Source organism: Suncus etruscus, chromosome 8, assembly GCF_024139225.1.
Source record: "Suncus etruscus isolate mSunEtr1 chromosome 8, mSunEtr1.pri.cur, whole genome shotgun sequence".
In the NCBI taxonomy this organism is placed as follows: Eukaryota; Metazoa; Chordata; class Mammalia; order Eulipotyphla; family Soricidae; genus Suncus; species Suncus etruscus.
In genome coordinates, this window is record NC_064855.1 from 115643796 (window position 1) to 115666020 (window position 22225).

At 48.5% G+C, this 22225-nt stretch overlaps 1 protein-coding gene across 1 annotated transcript in view; it reads left to right on the plus strand.

Annotated features, from left to right (window-relative positions):
• Positions 1–16527: 16527 nt before the first annotated feature.
• Positions 16528–22225, plus strand: part of PCCA (propionyl-CoA carboxylase subunit alpha) — a 263459-nt gene continuing 257761 nt past the window's right edge. Inside the window, exon 1 of the mRNA XM_049778616.1 lies at positions 16528–16623. Coding sequence (XP_049634573.1) covers positions 16549–16623 — 75 coding nt within the window. The 5' untranslated portion in view covers positions 16528–16548. The remainder of the gene's footprint in view (positions 16624–22225) is intronic.

Here is a 22225-nt window from a genome sequence, read left to right on the forward strand (position 1 = left end):
ATCCAGCGATTCATCTACATCTGTCTGTCCTATGTGGCTCATTCAGGAATGAACTTACCCCCATGGGCTCCAATCAGAACACAAGCCAGCTCAGGGCTTCTCCACTAGGAGGGATTCTGCCCCTGGGTAGGGGGAACCTTTGTCAGTGTCTGGGCACATTTTAACTTTACAGCAGGAGGGATCATGATACATGTGGCTGGTGAGAGATTTGTGTTGCCCCCAGAATCATGCAGGACAGGCCCCAGGATGAGCTCAGCAGGGAGGATCTAACCCCAAAGACCCTGGGCTCCACCAGGAGAAACCCAATTCCACTCTGCTCCCCTATTTGTCGAACCAAGATGGGAGAGCTACAGGCCAAGCAGATGGGCCCTGGCATCATTGCTTCCCCAGGGTCCAGGCCAGGTGCAATTTTACTGCCCACCTGTTTGGGCTTCCCATGGCTTTATAGACATTTTCTCACGAAGGACTTAGCTCACTTTCTCTGCGTTTCATAAACTCATAACCAAGGGAGATTAAGCAAACCCTCTGCAGTTAACATGCCAAGGCACTTTGAGCCACTTTGGCATTTCCTGGAAGCTGTTGAAATCTTATCTATGAAAGCCTTTGAGTCGCATGCTAACTCGGAGCAAGAGGGAAATAAGGAGGACAGTGGGAAGGGCATTTGCCTTGCACACAGCTGACCCGGGTTCGAGCTCATATGGTCTCCTGAGCACTGCCAACAGAGTACAGAGTCAAGAGTGACCCCTGAACACTGCCAGGAGTGATTTATGAATGCAGAGCCAGAAGTAACCCCATGAGTATCACTGGTTGTGGCCCAAAACAGCAACAATAATAATAACAACAACAACAACAACAACAACAACAAAATCAATATTAAGGACTGGAGTCATAATTTAGTGGGATGGGCATTTGTTTTGCATGTGGCCAACCTGGGTTCAGTCCATGGCACCACATAGGATCTCTTGAGCCCCATCAAGAGTAATTCCTCAGCACAGAACCAGAACGAAGAGTTGAGCACTGCCAGTTATAGTCCCCATTTCCATATATATATGTACATATATATATATATATGTCTATGTATATATTTGGTTTTGGGCCACATATGGCAGTGTTCAGAGATACTCCTGGCTCTGTGCTTAGGAATCACTCCTTACACTGTAACAGGCTTAGGTGAACAATATGGGATGCCAGGGATGGAAGCCACTTCAGCTGTGTGCAAGGCAAATATCCTCCACACTATGTTATCACTCTGGCACAATTTTTTTTGGGGGGTTTTTTGGCCACACCCATTTGATGCTCAGGGGTTACTCCTGGCTATATGCTCAGAAATCGCTCCTGGCTTGGGGGGACCATATGGGACGCCGGGGGATCAAACTGTGGTCCGTCCTACGCTAGCGCTTGCAAGGCAGACACCTTACCTCTAGCGCCACCTTCCTGGCCCCACAAAATTATGATTATTACTAATTTTTATTTTTGGGCCATACCTGACAACGCTCAGGAGTTACTCTTGGCTCTGCACTCAGAAAATCACTCCTGGCAGGCTTCGGGGACCATATGGGAAGCTGGGAATCAAACCCAGATCCGTCCCAGGCCAGCTATATGCAAGGCAAACACCTTACCACTGTGCTATGGCTTTGGTCTCCCAAAATTCAAATATTTAAGAAAAGAATTGTTAGAAAATGACTATGAGTGCCCACAGGGATAGAGCATACAGAGGGAACATGCCCAGCTGCAGGCTAGAATGGCACTTTGTTCTTTTATTTTTTCTTTCCATTTTTTGGGTCACACCCGGTGCTCAGAGGTTACTCCTGACTCTGAGTTCAGAAATCACCACTGGCAGGCTCGGGAGACCATATAAAATGCATGGATTCGAACCACCATTTGTCCTGGATCTGTTGCTTGCAAGGCAAGTGCCCTACTGCTGTGCTATCTCTCTAGCCCCTAGGCTGGCACTTTGAAGGGGCTATTGATGGAGTCTCAGCATCCGAGCTGCTCCCTCTTTTTGCTAAATCATCACAGCCTACAGCAGACACCAGCAGTCACAGTCTAGACTCGGGAATAATGGGACAGGAGGACACAGTTGAAAGTATGAGTGCCAGGGCATAGGTCATGGCCTTGAGTAGTTTCTTTTCTCTCTCTCTCTCTCTCTCTCTCTCTCTCTCTCTCTCTCTCTCTCTCTCTCTCTCTCTCTCTCTCTCTCTCTCTCTGGTTTTTGGGCCACACCCGATGATGCTTAGGGGTTACTCCTGGCTCTGCACTCAGAAATCACTCCTGGGGCTGGAGAGATAGCACAGTAGCATTTTTGCCTTGCCAGCAGCTGATCCAGGACCTAAGATGGTTGGTTCGAATCCGGGCATTCCATATGGTCCCCTGTGCCTGCCAGGAGCGATTTCTGAGCAGATAGCCAGGAGTAACCCCTGAGCACCGCTGGGTGTGGCCCAAAAGCAAAAAAAAAAAAAAAAAATCACTCCTGGCTTGGGGGACCATATGGGATGCTGGAAGATCAAACCACGATCTTTCCTAGGTCAGCCGCGTGCAAGGCAAGTGCGCTACCACTGTGCTACCGCTCTGGCCCTAGCCTTGTATAGTTTCTAAGGGGCAAGGTCATATTGGGCTACTCTGGGTGATATTGGGAGCTATTTTTGCCTCTGTACGCAGGGTTCACTCTGGCAATGCTTGGGAATCATCTGTGGTCCTGGGGATTGAACTCAGGGTCAGCCACATGCAAGATAAGAGCCTTAATCCCCTCCTGTTTCCCCTCCTTTCTAGCCTAAGACTTTTCGGTGATGGTTTCTTTTTTTTTAAGAGTCACATTTGGCTGTGCACAGGAGACCACATAGGATGCCAGAAATGAAACCTACCCAGAATGCACCTAGTGTTTGAACAAAGTATTGTACCTTCTGTACTCTTGCTTCAGTCCCTGAGACTATAATCAGAACATTCAATATTTCTTTCATAACTTTCAAGATAGCTATCTGCAATGCCCTTGGTTTGAGAGTAAGAGGTTCTGAGGTATAGTTCATTTCTTTTCTGTTTGTCTTTGGACATACCTGACTGTGCTGAGGCACACAGTTCCACACTCAGGATTCACTCCTGGTGGGATCACTCAGGGCCTTTATGGGATGCAGGCGATCGAACCCATGCAGTGTATGTACAGGTCATCATCTTACCCACTGTACTATTGCTCCTGTTCCTGAGACTATTTTTATTGCTGTTAGTGGTTTTATTTATTTATTTATTTTGGTCACACCAGGGATGGTCAGGAATAGTGATGGCAGTGTCCCTATATGGGATGCCAGAGATCAGAGCCAGACTGATGTGTGCAAGGCAAGCACCTTCCCTGCTGTTCTATTGCTTTGGCCCCTGAGACTAGATTGAACTTGGACATTCATCATTGCTTTCATAACTCAAGGTAGCTATCAGCAAACAATGCTATGGTTTAAAGATAAGGGTTTCTGACATATAATTTTGTTCTTTTTTGTTTGTGTCTGGCATACCCAGTGATGTTCAGGGCTTACTCTTTGCCTCCTGGCTCTGTGCTCAGGAGTCACTTCTGCTGGTGCTTAGTAAACCCTTTGCGGTGCCAGGGATCAAATCAGGCCAAGTTTAGGCCAGTCAAGCTCAGGGCCCCAATCTTCTCACATTTCTTCGGGGGTTGCTGTTTTTTAGTGATGAGGGTTTGACAAGAAGCCCAGCATTTGTTTCAGATTCTGAATGCAGGGATCTAAGGATGTTGCGGTTTCTTAGTGGGCACCATGTCAGCAAATCTGTTTGCATTGGATACAGTGTCTGTGAGACCTGCTCCGTACACCTGTATCCGAAAGCCAGTCCTGGGGAGCCAGAATCCAAGCTAGACTGTCTATACCTGGGAGAAACAACCCCTGGCTCCTTCAGACAGTCCTTTCTTTCCTTTCCTTTCCTTTTCCTTTTCCTTTTTTTTTTTGGGGGGGGGAGTTTGGGCCACACCCAGTGACTATCAGGGGTTAGTCCTGAGCTATGTGCTCAGAAATTGCTCTTGACTTGGGGGACCATAGGGATGCTGGGGATTGAATCCAGGTCCATCCTGGGTCAGCTGCATGCAAGGCAAATGCCCTACTGCTGTGCTATCGCTTAGGCCCAGTCCTTCATTATTTTGGTAAAAACTTTATTGATTGATTGATTGATTGGTTGGTTGGTTGATGTTTGGGCCACACCCAGTGGCACTCAGGAACTACTCCTGGCTTCTGCACTCAAAAACCGAACCGGGTCCCTCCCGGGTTGGTTGCATGAAGGCAAATGCTCTACCGCTGTGCTATCTCTCCGGCCCCTCAGATAGTCCTTCAGTCTTCCTTGTCTGCCCCATTGAATCAGCTGCCCTGTGGCTGTCGTGTGGGTCACATGTTGGCCTGACAGGGTCTTGAGAAGCTGTTCTAAGGGGTTCAGTGCTGGGTCTGGCTCCCTTTTCTCCTTGGTCACTTCCTGCTGAACCCTGGTGCAGCCAGAGGTTTTTTATTATTATCATTTAAGGTTTTTGGGCCACACTTGGCAGTGCTCAGGGGTTACTCCGAGCTCTGTGTTCAGAACTTACTCCTGGAAGGCTTGGAGGACCCAGGGTACTGGGGATCAAACCCGGGTTTGTCCCAGGTTGGCTGCATGCAAGGCAAACTTCCTACCGCTATGCTATCACTTTGACTCAGCAGAGGATTAAAATTTTTTTAATTGAGGGGCCGGAGAGAGAGCATGGAGGTAAGGCGTTTGCCTTTCATGCAGGAGGTCATCAATTTGAATCCCGGCGTCCCATATGGTCCCCCGTGCCTGCCAGGAGCAATTTCTGAGCATGGAGCCAGGAATAACCCCTGAGCACTGCCGGGTGTGACCCAAAAACCACAAAAAAAATTATTTTTTTAATTGAATCACTCTAAGACACACAATTACAAAGTTGCTCATGATTGACTTTCAGTCATACAATGTCCAACACCCTTCACCAATGCACATTTCTTGTCATCAGTGTCCCCATTTCTCTCCCACCCTTCCCTCTCTACTTGCCTCTATGGTAGACATTCTCTCTCTCTCTCTCTCTCTCTCTCTCTCTCTCTCTCTCTCTCTCTTTCCTTTTTTTCTCTCATTTTAGACACTGTGCCCTGCAATACTGTTACTGAAGGGGCATCATGCATCCAGTTCTTGTCCAAAGCAATCATTTCCCACTATCATTGTGGTCTCATCTTTTTTTTTTTTTGGTTTTTGGGACACACCCGGCGGTGCTCAGGGGTTACTCCTGGCTGTCTGCTCAGAAATAGCTCCTGGCAGGCACAGGGGACCATATGGGACACCGGGATTCGAACCAACCACCTTTGGTCCTGGATCGGCTGCTTGCAAGGCAAACACCGCTGTGCTAGCTCTTCGGGCCCTGTGGTCTCATCTTTGCCTTCACTGCACTTGCCGCTTTTTTTTTTTTTTGGTTTTTGGGCCACACCCGTTTGACGCTCAGGGGTTACTCCTGGCTATGTGCTCAGAAATCGCCCCTGGCTTGGGGGGACCATATGGGACGCCGGGGGATCTAACCGCGGTCCTTCCTTGGCTAGCGCTTGCAAGGCAGACACCTTACCTCCAGCGCCACCTACCCAGCCCCACTTGCCGCTCTTTGTGGCAAGCTTCTTGCCTTGGACGGTCCTGATCCTCATCTCTATCGTCTTTAGTAATTATTATTATTATTATTATTATTATTATTATTTATTTTTTTTTGTGGTTTTTGGGTCACACCCGGCAGTGCTCAGGGGTTTTTCCTGGCTCCGTGCTCAGAAATTGCTCCTGGCATGCACGGGGGACCATATGGGACGCCGGGATTCGAACCGATGACCTTCTGCATGAAAGGTAAATGCCTTACCTCCATGCTATCTCTCCGGCCCCTATTATTTTATTTTTATTATTATTATTTTTTTGGTTTTTGGGCTACACCCGGCGGTGCTCAGGGGTTACTCCTGGCTGTCTGCTCAGAAATAGCTCCTGGCAGGCACAGGGGACCATATGGGACACCGGGATTCGAACCAACCACCTTTGGTCCTGGATCGGCTGCTTGCAAGGCAAACGCCGCTGGCTATCTCTCCGGGCCCTGTTATTATTATTATTATTATTATTATTATTATTACTTTTTTTTTCCCACAAATGAGTGTGATCAGTTCATGTCTGTTCCTCTTCCTCTAACTCATTTCACTCTCTATATCCATCCATGTGTAAACAAATTTCATGACTTAATTTTTCCTAACAGCCGTGTTACATTTTATTGTGTAGATGTACCAAGTTTCCTTTTATTTATTCATTTTTTTTACTTTCTCCCTCATAAAGGGGACGAGGGAATGAGAGGAGGGGTCTAGAAAGGAGGTGGGAGCAATTCCAGTAGTTGGGTCTTACCTGTTGTACAATCAGTTGCTTTTCTTTATCTGTAATGTTCCCGAGCTTGTTTTGCTTTGGTTTGGACCAAATCTAGTGGAAACCATTGGGACCATGTGGTAGAATGGACAGAAGCCTTTCTCCTAGCCCTTTGCACTCTCCTTGGTTCTGCTGTGTTTTTCTTTTGGAGGCTGGAGCACCCATTATCTCAAGAATAGTATAAGAGGGGCTGGAGCAATAGGACAGTGGATAGGGCATTTGCCTGGCATTACCCGGATTTAATCCCCAGCATCCCATATGGTCCCCGAGCCTGCCACGAGCAATTTCTAAGCACAGAGCTAGGAGTAACCTTTGAACACTATCAGGAATGGCACCCCTTTCAAAATAATAGAATAATAAAATTGACTTAGGAGCTGGAGTGATGGTATAAGTGGGGAAGGCACTTGCCTTGCACTTGGCTGATCAGATTTGATCCCCAGCATCCCATACAGCCCTCAAGCGCTGTAAGGAGTGATTCCTGAACATAAATTTAGGAGTCAGTCATGAACACTGCTGGTGTGGTTCTAAAACCAATAAAATTTTTATGGGGCCGGAGAGATAGCATGGAGGTAAGGCGTTTGCCTTTCATGCAGGAGGTCATCGGTTTGAATCCCGGCGTCCCATATGGTCCCCCGTGCCTGCCAGGAACAATTTCTGAGCCTGGAGCCAGGAATAATCCCTGAGCACTGCCGGGTGTGACCCAAAAACCACACACACAAAAAAATTAATTTAGGGGCCAAAGCAATAGCACAGCGGTAGGGCATTTACCTTGCATGCGGCCGACCCAGGACAGACCCAGTTTTGATCCCTGGCATCTCATATGGTCCTCCAAGCCCTCCAGGAGTGATTTCTGGGCACAAAGCCAGGAGCACCACCAATGTGGCCTCCCAAAATTAAATTACATGCCAAATTAATTCATAAAATAGGTAGGCAACAATAAAAGAAACAACAAATAAAGCAAAATATGGGAGCAGATATTTAATAAGAGAAACATTTGGGGCCGGAGAGATAGCATGGAGGTAAAGCGTTTGCCTTTCATGCAGGAGGTCATCGGTTCGAATCCCGGCGTCCCATATGGTCCCCCGTGCCTGCCAGGAGCAATTTCTGAGCCTGGAGCCAGGAATAACCCCTGAGCACTGCCGGGTGTGACCCAAAAATCACAAAAAAAAAAAAAAAAAAAAAAAAAAAAAAAGAGAAACATTACCCAAAATATATGCATAAGGATCAAACTTATTCGTAGCAAAGGAAATGCAAATTAAACCATAATAAGGTTTTATTCACATTTATAAGAATGGATAGCTTTAAGATTGGATGGTAGCATAATTATTTTTTTTGACAAGAGCCCTCTGGCCCCACTTACTTTTCCATTAGAAATTTTTACCTCTTTCTTTTATCCTTTGGTTTTTTGTTTTTTGTTTTTTTTATTTTATTTTTTTGGGTCACACCCGGCGGTGCTCAGGGGTTACTCCTAGCTGTCTGCTCAGAAATAGCTCCTGGCAGGCACGGGGGACCCTATGGGACACCGGGATTCGAACCAACCACCTTTGGTCCTGGATCGGCTGCTTGCAAGGCAAACGCCGCTGTGCTACCTCTCTGGGCCCGTAGATAACAAAATTTTTTTTTTGTTTTGTTTTTTGTTTTGGGTCACACCCGACGTTGCTCAGGGGTTACTCCTGGCTGTCTGCTCATAAATAGCTCCTGGCAGGCACGGGGGGGTGGGGTGGGGGACGGGGACAACCATATGGGACACCGGGATTCGAACCAACCACCTTTGGTCCTGGATCGGCTGCTTGCAAGGCAAGCACCGCTATGCTATCTCTCCAGGCCTGGTTTTTGGTTTTGGTTTTTGGTTTTTGTTTTTGGTTTTTGGGCCATGCCCGGCGGCGCTCAGGAGTTACTCCTGGCTACCTGCTCAGAAATAGCTCCTGGCAGGCATGGGGCACCATATGGGATGCTGGGATTCTAACCAACCACCTTAGGTCCTGGATCGGCTGCTTGCAAGGCAAACACCGCTGTGTTATCTCTCCGGCCCCTCTTTTTTCCTTTAATTTTTGTTCTGCTTTTGTTTCTGAGTTTCTTTTGTTTCTGACACCTGACTGTGTTCCAGGTTTACTCCTGTGTGCTCAGGGATCACTCTTGGAAGCACCCTGGAGACACTGTGTGCTGAGTATCAAACATAGGTCAATCGTATCCAATGCAAGCACCTTGGCTACCTTTTATATATACCTTTTATATATCGATACCTATATATCTCTCAAGACACCCCTTCTTTTTTAATTTTTTTTTTTTTTTTTTTTTTTTTTTTTTTTTTTTTTTTTTTTTTTTTTTGGTTTTTGGGTCACACCCGGTAGTGCTCAGGGGTTATTCCTGGCTCCAGGCTCAGAAATTGCTCCTGGCAGGCACAGGGGACCATATGGGACGCCGGGATTCGAACCGATGACCTCCTGCATGAAAGGCAAACGCCTTACCTCCATGCTATCTCTCCGGCCCCTTAATTTTTTATTTATTTTATTTTTTGTTTTTTTGGGTCACACCTGGCAGCGCTCAGGGTATACTCCTGGCTCTACATTCAGAAATCACTCCTGGCAGGCTCGGGGGACCATATGTGATTTGAACCACGGACTTTCTGCATGCAACACAACGCCTTACCTCCATGCTATCTCTCCGGCCCCTAATTTTTGAGCCAAAACTGGTGATGTTAAGGGCTGACTCCTGGCTCTGCACTTAGGAATCACTCCTGGTTTGCTTGGGTAGTCCAGAAGGACTGATAGGTTGCTGAGATCACACCTGGGTTGGCCATGTGCAAGACAAAAACTCTGTCCATTGCTCCCCACTCTGGTTTTTGGCCATACCCAGCAGTGCTCAGAGGTTACTTCTGGCTTTTCACCCAGGAATCACTCGTGGTGGGCTCAGGAGACCATTTTGGATGTTCCTATCAAACCTGTTTTGGCAGCATGCACGGCAAATGTCCTACCCACTGTACTATCACTCTGTGCCTCTCTCTCTTTTTAGTTTGCAATTTTATTCTGAGCTGTGCTCAGAGCTTTGTCTTGACTCTGCACACAGGGATAACTTCATATGGGATGCTGGGATCAAATCAATGCAAGGCAGGTACCCTATTGGCTGTCCCATCTCTGTTTTTATCTAAGTTATTTGAGATTGTCACATACCTTTGATATGGGGCCGGAGAGATAGCATGGAGGTAAGGCGTTTGCCTTGCATGCAGAAGGTCGGTGGTTCAAATCCCGGCATCCCATATGGTCTCTTGAGCCTGCCAAGAGCAATTTCTGAGCAGAGAGCCAGGAGTAACCCCTGAGCGCTGCTGGGTGTGACCCAAAAACAAACCAAAAAAAAAATGTTCTGATAATAGAATCAAGGGATCTAAGCATTAGCAATCTAGACTTAAAGGGGTCTGTTATACTGGAAGGCCAGGGGGCAAAGGGTGGTGGTATAGGATGCCCTCTGGAGCTATTGGGGGAGGGAGGTTGACACTGGTGGTGGGATGGCTCCTGGCTCATTGTATATCTGAAAGTCAACTATGAAGGACTTTGTAGATAACAATTTTTGTTTTGTTTTTTTTTGGTTTTTGGGCCACACCCAGCAGTGCTCAGGGGTTTCTCCTGGCTGTCTGCTCAGAAATAGCTCCTGACAGGCACAGGGGACCATATGGGACACCGGGATTCGAACCAACCACCTTTGGTCCTGGATCTGCTGCTTGCAAGGCAAACACCGCTGTGCTACCTCTCTGGGCCCGTAGATAACAATTTTTTTTTTTTTTTTTTTTTGGTTTTTGGGCCACACCCGGCGGTGCTCAGGGGTTACTCCTGGCTATCTGCTCAGAAATAGCTCCTGGCAGGCACGGGGGACCATATGGGACACCGGGATTCGAACCAACCACCTTTGGTCCTGGATCGGCTGCTTGCAAGGCAAATGCCGCTGTGCTATCTCTCCGGGTCCTGATAACAATTTTTAATAAAATAAAATTAAATTTAAAAAAATAACATTTTGATGGTAATTAACTTCAGGGAGACCCACACTTCAGGCGAGACCCACACTGACAGCTTTCCTACTGTCTATGCCCAGGCAGAACAGCCCACTTGGCGATGTCCTTATAGCACTTGTTTTCTTCCACTAGAGGCTGCAGTGATCGTGTCACAGTGACTTTTCCTTTCATCTCTTTCATCTGCAACAGTTCCTGAGCCGTTCTTTGTCTTTTTAAACACAATGACAGTTCTGAAGAATACTGGAAGAAAACATTTTACTTTAAGAAAATGAGCCTTCTAAGTTTCTAGGATGAATTTTTTTTCCCTCTCAATGTGTAATTCTAGAGAACTGGAGATACTGTACAGCAGGAAGGGCTCTTGCTTTGTACTTGACCAATTGACCAACCAGTTTTCAATTACCCCAAATCCCCATGTGGTCCCCAGGCCCTGCCAGGAATGATTCCTGAAGGCAAAGGCAGGATTAAGTCCTGAGCATTGCTGGGTGAGGCTTATAACAAAGAAACAGGCCAGAGTGATAGGACAGCGGGGAAGGTGCTTCCCTTGCAGGTAGCCAACCAGAGTTTGATCCTTGGCATCCTATATGGTCCCCACTCACCACCCTGGCAGGCTTAGACGACCATGTGAGATGCCGGGGATCAAACCCAGGTTGTCTGTGAGCAAGACAAACTCCCTAAACGCTGTGCTATCATCACTCCAGCCCCCAACACTCACTTTTTTGGTAACTGTACTCATGCTTATGTTCAGGTGATGGGTATCCAGTGGGACATAGTATCAGTGAGCTGTTAAGGTTGTTTCACGTCTAAAGGCACCTGCACCTATTTGGTTTGTTTAAAGTGAGCCAGGCCTGGAGGTGCTCAGGTGCTACTCATGCTCTTGGGGGTCAGTCTTAGCAGTGCTTGGGATCAAACCTAGGTCTCCTCAGGCAGAGCATGAACCCTCACCCTTTGGGCCACCTCTTCCACCCCATTGTGAGTGTTTGAATATGGGATATCTGTGTTGGTGGCAGGTTGTTGATACACAATCTGACAATTTGGGCAAGGTATTACTGCAATTTGGAGGGGGATTTGGGTCATACCTGCAGTGCTCAGGGGTTACTCCTGGCTCTGTGCTCAGGAGTTGCTCCTGGCAGGATCAGGGGACCATATGGAATTCTGGGAATCGTCCTGGGTCAGCCAAGGCAAGGCAAACACCCTACTGCTGTACTATTTCTTCGGCCCCTACTGCAATTTTTCTACTACAAGGGAGAGAAGTTATTTTTAAATTTTTTTGGCTCTTGAGCCACACCTGGCGACACTTGGGGGTTACTCTTGGCTCTGCACTCAGGAATCACTCCTGCCAGGCTCTGGAAACCATGTGAGATGCCTGGGATGAACTCTGCCACATATAAGGCAAATACCCTCCCAACTGTGCTATTGCTTAGGTCCCTCTTGCTGGTTTGTCTTTGGAGTCCCTCACAATGAGCCTTCCAAGGCACTGACCACATCATGTGTCCGCATGCCACTGAGGTGGTGGGTGATGATGTGCACAATGGGGTAATGACTGGAGACAGGTTCAGCTGCCATGCCTCTGGCCCCCTGATGCTAGCATGGACCACCCATGCTCATAACTCTCCAGAACATTCTCAAACAGTGGGATTTCCCAACGCTTGCCAGGTCCACATTCGAGATGCCTCTGTGTGGGCAAGTTACTTCTGGAATAGGCATGGATCCCTGTCCTATGGTAAGGCACTGCTGTCTCCAGAAGCCTATCTTCACACACTGACACAAGTGTCGCTGTTGGTGTTCATGAAACTACAGTCAAGTGTGAGTCACCCGGTGCCAGTATGGCTCGGTATAGGCTGTGATGGCTTGGTGCAGGATGTGATGACTTGTCACCGAACATGGAGTGAAGCCATCCTTGCCCAGAGCTGAAATCAGTGAGCATGTCAGAGAAGTAAAAGAGCTGAGTATTGGGGCCAGAGGGACAGCACAGCAGGGAGCTGCACAACTGCATTGCACGTAGCTGACCCAGGTTCAATCTCTAGCATCTCATATGGTCCTCTGAGCACCACCAGGAGTGGTTCCTTAACTCAGAGCCAGGAGTAAGCCCTGAGCACCTCAGGGTATAACCCCAGAACAAAACAAAACAAAACAAAAAAACATAAAAGGACTGAGCACAGTCTGCATGTCTTAATGAACTCATGAAAATGAAAAGGCAGAAACTCACCCTCACAAGCATTCTCTACCTTTATTTTATTTTATTTTTGGCCACATTGGTATTGTTCATGATTTACTCTTGGCTCTGTACTCAGGTATTACTCCTGGTGGTGCTTGGACGACCATATGGGATGCCGAAGATTGTATCTGGGTTGGCCACATGCAAGGCAGGTGCCTACCCTCTGCAATATTACTTCGACTCCTTCCTTCCTTCCTTCCTTCCTTCCTTCCTTCCTTCCTTCCTTCCTTCCTTCCTTCCTTCCTTCCTTCCTTCCTTCCTTCCTTCCTTCCTTCCTTCCTTCCTTCCTTCCTGGATTTTGGGCCACATCCAGTGACACTCAGGGGTTACTTCTGGCTCTGCACTCAGAAATTACTCCTGGCAGGCTTGTGGTACCATATGGGATGCTGGGGATAAAACCTGGGTCAGTTCGAGTTGGCCACCTGTGTACAAGGCAAAAACGCTTTACCTTCTGTGCTATCGCTCTGGCGCTCTGGTCCAGAAATTGAGTTGGGCAATTAATCTTTTTTTTTTTTTTGGCCACACCCAGCGGTGCTCAGGGGTTACTCTTGGCTGTCTGCTCAGAAATAGCTCCTGGCAGGCACGGAGGACCATATGGGACACCGGGATTCGAACCAACCACCTTTGGTCCTGGATCAGCTGCTTGCAAGGCAAACACCGCTATGCTATCTCTCCGGGCCCCTGGGTAATTATCTTAAAGAACTATTGGCAGGTGTCATTGAGATGGATTAGAATGAATGAAATAGTTTAGGTGGAGTGCAAAGTGTACCATTCAAGGTTGAATTCCTTCAGGCTACCACTGCAGGGACAGGCTGCCTTAGGGAGTGTCAATAAATACCTAGGCTTATTCTGGTAAGCTGCTTCTCTACTGGGGTTTTAGGGCACAGCTGGATTCCAGCTGTTGGTTGGCTGGCTTGGGGTTATCCTGGGTTGGTACATTTAGAAGGGCATGGCACTGTTGGGTGCTGGTTTGGGTTTAGTGTGGACTGTGGTAATAAAGGTAGGAGAAATGATGATAAACTGCAATAAACTGTGAGCAAGGCAATTGCCTCCCGCCCTGTCTTATGTTGAGCCCTAGCAGCCCTAAGTTGACTCTCATTGCCCAGCTCATGATAGCAGCGCTCTGCACCCCTTTATTTCTGGGATGGGGTGCCCAAGAGAATGTGCAGACTCTCCACTGACCCCATCCTTCTTGAAGGTTGGTCTCTGAGCCCAAAGTTGGTGACAAGGCCACTCTCCATTTTAAGGGACTATTTTAAGGTAGAGTGGTTCCACACTCTACCTGAAACTATAGGGAAATGTGGAGGGTAAGGAAATACTCGGGAAACAGAAGTTTCTCCCACAGTGGTTTTCATGAGGAAAAAGTTGTATGAGAAAAAAAAGTAGACAGGAGATCCTATCTAAGGAAAGGTTAGAAAGGGAAAGAAGGGGGAAAAAGAGTTTTCTGGGGAGGCAGGGAAGGAGTGAAATCCAGTGGATGTATTTTTACTTGGTATTTACTTTGTCAAGAAAGTTCTGCAAACATTTTGTTTATATCTTATTGGGCATTTGCCATACTCAAATTTATACTTCTCCATCATTCTTGGCTTTGTAACTGTCTGAAGATAGTTGTTGGGGTACTAGAATGATAGCATGGAGGAGGGTAGGGCCTATGTCTTATATTCAGTCTTCTCAGGTTCATATGGTCAGTCCCCTCAAGCCTGTCAGGAGTAATTTCATTTTTTTAGGGGGGGGTCACACCCGGCAGTGCTCAGGGGTTCCTCCTGGCTCTATGCTCAGAAATCGCTCTGGCAGGCTCGGGGGACCATATAGGATGTCAGGCTTCGAACCACCGTCCTTCTGGATGCAAGGCAAATGCCTTCCCTGCATGCTGTCTCTCCGGCTGGAGTCATTTCGGAGTGTAGTGCCAGGAATTAGCCTTGAGTACAGTCAAAACAAGAGCCAACAAATTGGAGAAGCCAGATAGTACAGCGGGGAGCGCATTTGCTTTGCATATATGTGACTCGGGCTCAATTCCACCTAGGGTCTCTGAGTCCCATCCAGAATAATCCCTGAGCTCAGAGTAAGGAGTAAACCCAGAGCACTGCTAGGTGTGGCCCCAAAACAAAACCAAAGGAAAAAAAAAGACTGTTGGAAAAACAATAAAACGGCTCAAAGCAAACACCCTAAAGCTAGATAAAGGAGAGATTAGACAAGACTGGTACATTGTGCATTTATTAAAAAGTTTTACCTTGAGGCACTGTGGTTGACAATGCTGGTTGTGAGTTGTGAGTAGGGTTTCACAACTAGCAGGATTCAGCACCATGCCCTCCCCGAGATTGCCCACCCACTGCCCCTCTCCACATCCCCTTTCATCCTATCCCCCGCCTTTTCACTCCCCTGTGGAAGCTTCCAGCTTGCTGAAGACCAGCTGTTTTGTGATTGTAAAATATTTCCATCATGGGCGATGAGAGAAGAGGACAGGGTCAGGCATTTGTCTTGGGGGGGGGGCAGAATTCAGTTTGATCCCAGGCTGGCAGGCTGGAGACAGCAGGGAGGTCACCACTGCTCCTAGACTCACAGGCCTCCCTGGAGCAACAGGGTGGGGGGAACTTTCCTCTCTCTTCATTCCTTTCCCTAATATCAGCCCACATGTCCCTGAAGGCGGCCCAAGCCTGTCATCCAACCGAGCTGCACCATCTCTGAGCCTCTGCCTCTGGAATACGCAACATACAGAATCCAGCCAGGGCTTTAAGTTCTGGGAAAGGTCAGACATGATACAACTTCAGGTCCTTGAGCTGCACCAAGCTCGTTGAAGAAACCGCCTCCGAAGGCAGCAGCCAGAAAACCGCTGGTCTGAGTTAAGCAGCGTGGAACAAGTAGCTGTCAAAGTCTGGCTTCCAGGTGGTCCTATCCTCTGTGGGAGCATCTGGAGCCGGAAAGCGGCATATAGGCTGGTGGATTTGCATAGCACAGCTGTAGGGAGTTTGCCTTGCAAGCAGCTGATACAGGATGGACAGGCTTTCGAATCTTGGCATTCCATATGATCCTTCCTCTCACCCCACCCCCGTGCCTGCCAGGAGTGATTTCTGAGTGCAGAGCCAGGAGTAAACCCTGAGCACCGCTGGGTGTGGCCCCAAAATCAAAACTAAATATAAAACAAATAAAAAAGATAGTCATGCAAGTCAATTTGAGAGTCACTAAACTTAAGGAGATTTTTGAGGGCATTTGAGAAGAGAAGATTGTTTACAGTCATACCCCTGAGCATGCACAATTTCGGAGGCAAGGAGAAATAATGACAGCCCAGGGCGCCCCCCCCTAAAAAACACCTGTGTGAGGTCCAACAGGCCAGTAAACCACAACAGAACAAAGGGATCAGAGTCTTCCAGCGTTCATTGCGTTGTACTTTGTCTTCTTCTAAATTATTTTCAAGGACTTGAGAGATAATATAGGAGTTAGGTCCTGAACTGGAATGCAGGCGACCCACATTTGATTAATCCCTAACACCATACAGGGTCTGTGAGCACCAGTAGGAGTAATCCCTGAGCACAGAGGCCAAGAGGAACCCTTGAGAACAGCCGGGTGACCCAAAACAAGCAAAAAAAAAATGCATTCAGGCCTCTAGAGCGGGCGACAGTCGAATGCACCGAGATGCCTGTATTCCGGGGTCAGCGGGGATGGTTGGATAGATGAATGGAAGGGGCGAGTCGCGCTCCCTGGACCACTGAACGCCGGGGAGTCCGCTGGGTCCCAGCGCCGGCTTGTTCCTCGCCGCCCTTTCGCAGCCCGAAAGCCAGCCGTGTCTCCCCCTTCCCTCCTCCCGCGAGAATGTGGGCGTGGTCTCGCGCTCCAGGCTTCTGATTGGTCGAGGCTTTAACACACCCCCTTCCCGCCCCTCTCCGGCGGGGTGAGAGGTCACGGCACGCTGGGCTGCTGGAGGGTGAAAATGGCGGGACTGTGCTTGGGGGCTCTGATCGCGGCGGGGCAGCGAGGGCGGAGGGCGCCGCTGTGGATCCTCAAGGTGAGCAGCAGCCGATCGGAGGGCTGGAAACTTCCATATGCATCCCCGGGAGGGCCAGTCCGGTGTCCCTTGGCTGTGTCCTTTGTAGTTGCCCATGGATCTGGGGACACTCCTTGGGGAGGTGCCCCCAGCGGGGTGCACTGAGATCCGGGGTCCCCCAGAGCCCTGATCTCCGAACCATCGTCTTGCATCGCTAACTCCTCCAGGGTCCTTTGGAAGAGGAGGCTCGTGGCTCTGTGGGGTCCCCGGGGTGCTGCGATCACCTGCAAGGGGGGTGTCCCCTACCCTGTAGGCCGATTCCTGGAGCCTGGAGCCTCCCAGGCCTGCCCGGTTTGGCCCCGAGCTCGCCACGCGCTTCCTCGTACTTCCAGTTTCCTTTTTGACTCTCTTCTCTTTCCTGCTCCAAGGGATCGCCCATAGGACAGCTGGGTTCAGGGTCACGCGTGCATCTGCACTCAAGAGTGGTCCAAGGAGAGGCCCCTGCCTGTTTCTGCCTATAGGGCTACGGGGGATAGACAGCCTGCTGCAAAGATATGACAGTCTAGCCCTGTCACCCGTACACCCCGGGAGCGGTTCTTTCCTGCTTGGTTCTAAGTTTCCTTGCTTAAGCCTGTTCTGGGTATGCCCAGAGACTTTAAAATTTTGGCCTGGCAATGGTGTGTGTGTGTGTGTGTGTGTGTGTGTGTGTGTGTGTGTGTGTGTGTGTTGTCTGTTGACTTTTTGCATCAAGAGTCTCGTTATTTCTGAGTACAGGCAACTTAATTTGCTAGGGCTCTGTGTGTGTGTGTGTGTGTGTGTGTGTGTGTGTGTTGTCTGTTGACTTTTTGCATCAAGAGTCTCGTTATTTCTGAGTACAGGCAACTTAATTTGCTCCCCACCCCATGCATAAAGTCTTTAAGAGGGCTGTCTCCCTGCAGCCCCCAGTACAGTATTACTCTTTTACTATTACTATTATTTACTATTATTACTACCATGATTACTGGATTTTTAGGCCAGACTCGGCCATGCGTGGGGCTTTCTCCTGGCTCTCCACTTAGGGATCACTCCTGGCAAGAGTCTGGGAGACCATATGGAATGTTGGGGATCGATCCCTGGTTGCCTGTTTGCAACGCCATCCTGGTACTATGGCTCTGGCACCCGAACCTGCCTTTTAAAGACCGTCTGTAACCTGACTCATTGTCACTGAATTGGAGAATTTGGAGATCCTCTTTGGAGGATCTGGTCCATCTTTTTGGAGAGAGGAAGATGCTGAAGCCTAGGTGGGCATTTGGGTGAGCTAGAGCCCCCAGAAACAGGAGTCAAGTTGGTGTGCCGCTCTATGGCCTTTGCTGCCATGCTTTCCAGAGTTCCTAGGCTCTTTATACAACTCATTGTTTTGATTTACTTACTTGGCTTTGTTTTGGTGCTTGGGGTGCTGGCAGTGCTGAGGTTCCAGTCAGGGGCTCCCTGAAGCAAAAAACGTGTTCTCCAGCCCTTTGGGCCTCTCTCAGCCACTCCTCTTCCAGGTTAGTTTCTTGGAAACTGAAATTGCTAATCCAGGCTGAGCACATGTATGAGTCCTGGGTGTAATTCCCAGTACCATATGGTTTCCCCAAGCACTCTAGATATAATCCCCCTCTAAAGAAAGGTGGATTTATTGTTTTCAGATCTCTTTGGGGGAGGCTTCGGGAGGAGATCAACCCAGGGCCTCTCACATACAAGACATTCATTGCACCAGTGATTGGAGGGGAGAGGGAGAGGGAGAGGGAGAGGGAGAGGGAGAGAGTGAGTTTATGGCTCTGTTTTGGGTCTTGTTGTGTTTTTATTTGGAGGTACTGAGGAAGGAAGGGAGAGGGAGAGGAGAGAGAGACAGAGACACACACACACACACACACACACACACACACACACACACACACAGTTTATGGCTGTGTTTTGGTCTTGTTTGTGTTTTGGGTCACACCAGGTAGTGCTCAGGGGTTACTCCTAGCTCTGTGCTCAGAAATCACTCCTGGCAGGTATGGGGGATCATATGGGATGCTGGGATTTGAACCACTGTTTGTCCTGGATCGGCTGCATGCAAGGCAAATGCCCTACCGCTGTGCTATTTCTCTGATTTTTGAGTCACACCCGGCAGTGCTCAGGGGTCACTTCTGGCTCTATGCTCAGAAATCGCTCCTGGCAGGCTCCGGGGACCATATGGATGCTGGGATTTGAACCAATGACCTTCTGCTTGGATGGCAAACGCCTTACCTCCATGCTATCTCTTCAGCCCCAAATCCCCCATTTATTCTTAATCTCGCTTGTTCTTTAATCTTTTTTGGCCATGTCAATTGCAAGACTGAAGCCTTCATAAATGAACTGCCCTGGAAAAGCTTGTGTTTCCGACTCACACAGACTTCCGTGTCCTCCACAGCGTCCTTTGTTGGCACTCAGCAGCTTCTTTATCTCCTCTTTATCTTTTATGTGTTTTTGAGCTACATCAAGCAGTGCGCAGTGTTTACTCTTGACTGTGCTCAGGGATCACTCTTGGCAGCGCTACCAGGGCTCAAACCTGAGTCGCTGTGCTGCAGACATGAGCTTTATGTGCTGTACTATCTCTCTGATTTTTTCGGGTTCTTAAAAATGCTGATCTTGGGCCAGAGCCATAATACAGTGGTTAATTTTGCATGCGGCCTACTTGGGTTTAATCGCTGGCATCCCATATGGTTCCCCAAGCACTGCCAGGAGTAAGCCCTGAGCCCCAATAAACCAAACAGAACTAAAACCAATAATCTTCATGGGCTACATCCTAAGTTCGGAATCTAGGGAATGAATATAGTTTCTGTATCTTTACTGAGCAAGAACAAGTAGGTGTAAAATACTAATTACCAATTGGTGCTATAAAAAATAAAATAGGGCCCGGAGAGATAGCACAGCGGCGTTTGCCTTGCAAGCAGCTGATCCAGGACCAAAGGTGGTTGGTTCGAATCCCGGTGTCCCATATGGTCCCCCGTGCCTGCCAGGAGCTATTTCTGAGCAGACAGCCAGAGTCACCCCTGAGCACTGCCGGGTGTGGCCCAAAAACCAAAACAAACAAAAAAAAAAATAAATAAAGAAAAAAAAAATAAAATAGGTGGTTGGATCATAACAGCTTATAAGATGGGGAGGTTGAGGTACAGAGTGATGTGCCCCAAAGTACAGAACACAAAGTGACAGGGGCAGGGTTGGGCCTCCAGATCTGCCTTCACTTATGGCCATGCTCCATAAGTGGAGCTAAGGGCCTAAGAGTTCTCCTTTCAGAAGTCAAAACTGAATCATGTTTTGGAGGACCCTGAGTTCTTTGTCAGTAAAGAGAATGGCAAAGCTCCAAGGCTAGGAATGGCCCATGCAAAGGTCCTGCGGCCAGCAGGAGTGGGCATGCATGCTAGAGGACTGGGAAAGACCCCATGGATGCTGTTTGCCCTTTATATTCAGCCACACATAGACTGAAAAAATCCCTTATATGTTGCGAGTCCTCACATGGCTGTGTCTGTATGGATCATGCCGAGAAAAGTATGTTGTTCAGATCTGGGGTGTCACGAAGTGTCCTCTAACTGGTAGAGCTCACTGGTAGAGCCAGTAACACATCTCTTCTCTGGTAGGGATGGGCCTGGGCGGTGCCAGAGATCACACTTGGGCCCAAACACTTGCCAGACGTGCCCTGTCCTTCTGATCTCCTGATCTCTGGCAGGCCCTGCGGTGTAGTGACTAATTGGGAAAGCTCCCCTGCTTAATGGGCTGGAATCAGATCAGATCTGTCCTCTACACTTATGGGCTGGAATCAGATCAGATCTGTCTTCTACACTAAGGGGAAATAGGGATCTGTGACCTCCATGGAGACTAGGACCTGGCCTGTAAAATCAACCCCCCCCCCCCCCCCCCCCCGTATCTCCAGCCCAGGTGAACCAGTCTGAATTAGGATCACATGAAATAATTTAGACCAGGCCGAGAGTGAAACACATGTAGTCTGGCAGTCTTCTCCCTCGTATGGAGCTCCTGCCTGACTGTTTTTTATAAAGTACAGAAATTACCCCTCGGTGGGGCAGTAAACCCATCCAGGTTTACAAGTAAGACAATCTTTGTTTTGGGTGTAACCAAGTTGTAAACAAACAGATACAAAGAAACCAGAGATAAACTTTTTTTTTTTTTTTGGGTTTTTGGGCCACACCCTGTGACGCACAGGGGTTACTCCTGGCTATGCGCTCAGAAGTTGCTCCTGGCTTCTTGGGGGACCATATGGGACGCTGGGGGATCGAACCGCGGTCCGTCCTAGGCTAGCGCAGGCAAGGCAGGCACCTTACCTCCAGCGCCACCGCCCCGGCCCAAGATAAACTTTGTTTCAGGTAAATAAAGGTGTAACCCAACACTGCCCCTCATGGACTCTGGGGTCTGTAGGCAGCTGTGAGCCTCAAGCAAGTCAAGTTCAGATCCTTGAATTCTTATTTTTTGGGGGAGGGGCACACCCGTGACACTCAGGGTATGCTCTCAGAAATGGCTCTTGACTTGGGAACTAACTGTATGAGATGGCGGAAGATCAAACCTCGGTCTGTTCTAGGTCAACGCATGCAAGGCAAATGCCCTACTGCTTTTGCCGTTGCTCCCAGCCCCAGATCCTTGAATTCTTTTTTTGTTTGTTTGTTTGTTTTTGGGCCACATCCGTTGACGCTCAGGGGTTACTCCTGGCTATGTGCTCAGAAATCGCCCCTAGCTTGGGGGGACCATATGGAATGCCGGGGATCGAAGCCGGGGGAATCGAACCGCCGGGGGATCGAACCGCATCCGTCCTACGCTAGCAAGGCAGACACCTTACCTCTAGCGCCACTTTCCTGGCCCCAGATCCTTGAATTCTTAACATTTTTATTAAAACTGATCAACCAAGTTGTTTCTAATACAGTCATTTCAGCCATAGCATGTTCCAGTGCCAACTCCATTGTCATTGTGACCTTCCCTCCACCAGTGTTGCCAGTTTCCCACTCCCATGCACCAAATCAGCTTGCCTCCCCAGCAGGCACAAACACATTTACTTCATATTGTTTGTTAGAACACAGAGGCAAATGGAATGGTCGAAACTTGGATTAACTTGAAATGACTATCCTATTGCTCCATGGTGTTACTAAAGTCAGTGTCTGAGGCTTTACTGGGTGATGCTAGCTGAGCTTTCCATGTCACTGAGCTGGGTAGGGTGGTCTTCTTTGGAACTTTAACACCAGGTTTGTTGTGGTCCTATTTGAATGATAGTACTGTGGCCATTTGTTGGTAGGCCTTTGGGTTGTTGCTTTCTCATTAGATGTCTTTCAATTGGTTCCTTTGGTTTTCTTGTTAAAAGATGTTTCCCCATTGCCTCCTCATCTCCTCATCTGGCTTTTAACCTCCCTTGGGGGTGGGCTTTGTTTTTCCTGGAGGAGGAGCTATCATCTTGGTTCATGGTGCTTGTGATGGAGCGGCTGGCTTGTGGGTGAATAGTTTGCGGTGTGAGATCCTGGCCTGCTATTCATTTCCAACTGTGTGTGGATTATTTCCTGCATCAGAATTGCTGCCGGGCCTGCGTCTCTTATCCTACCTGGCCTTGGGGCATTGGATTCCTCTCCCTCTCTGGGGATTG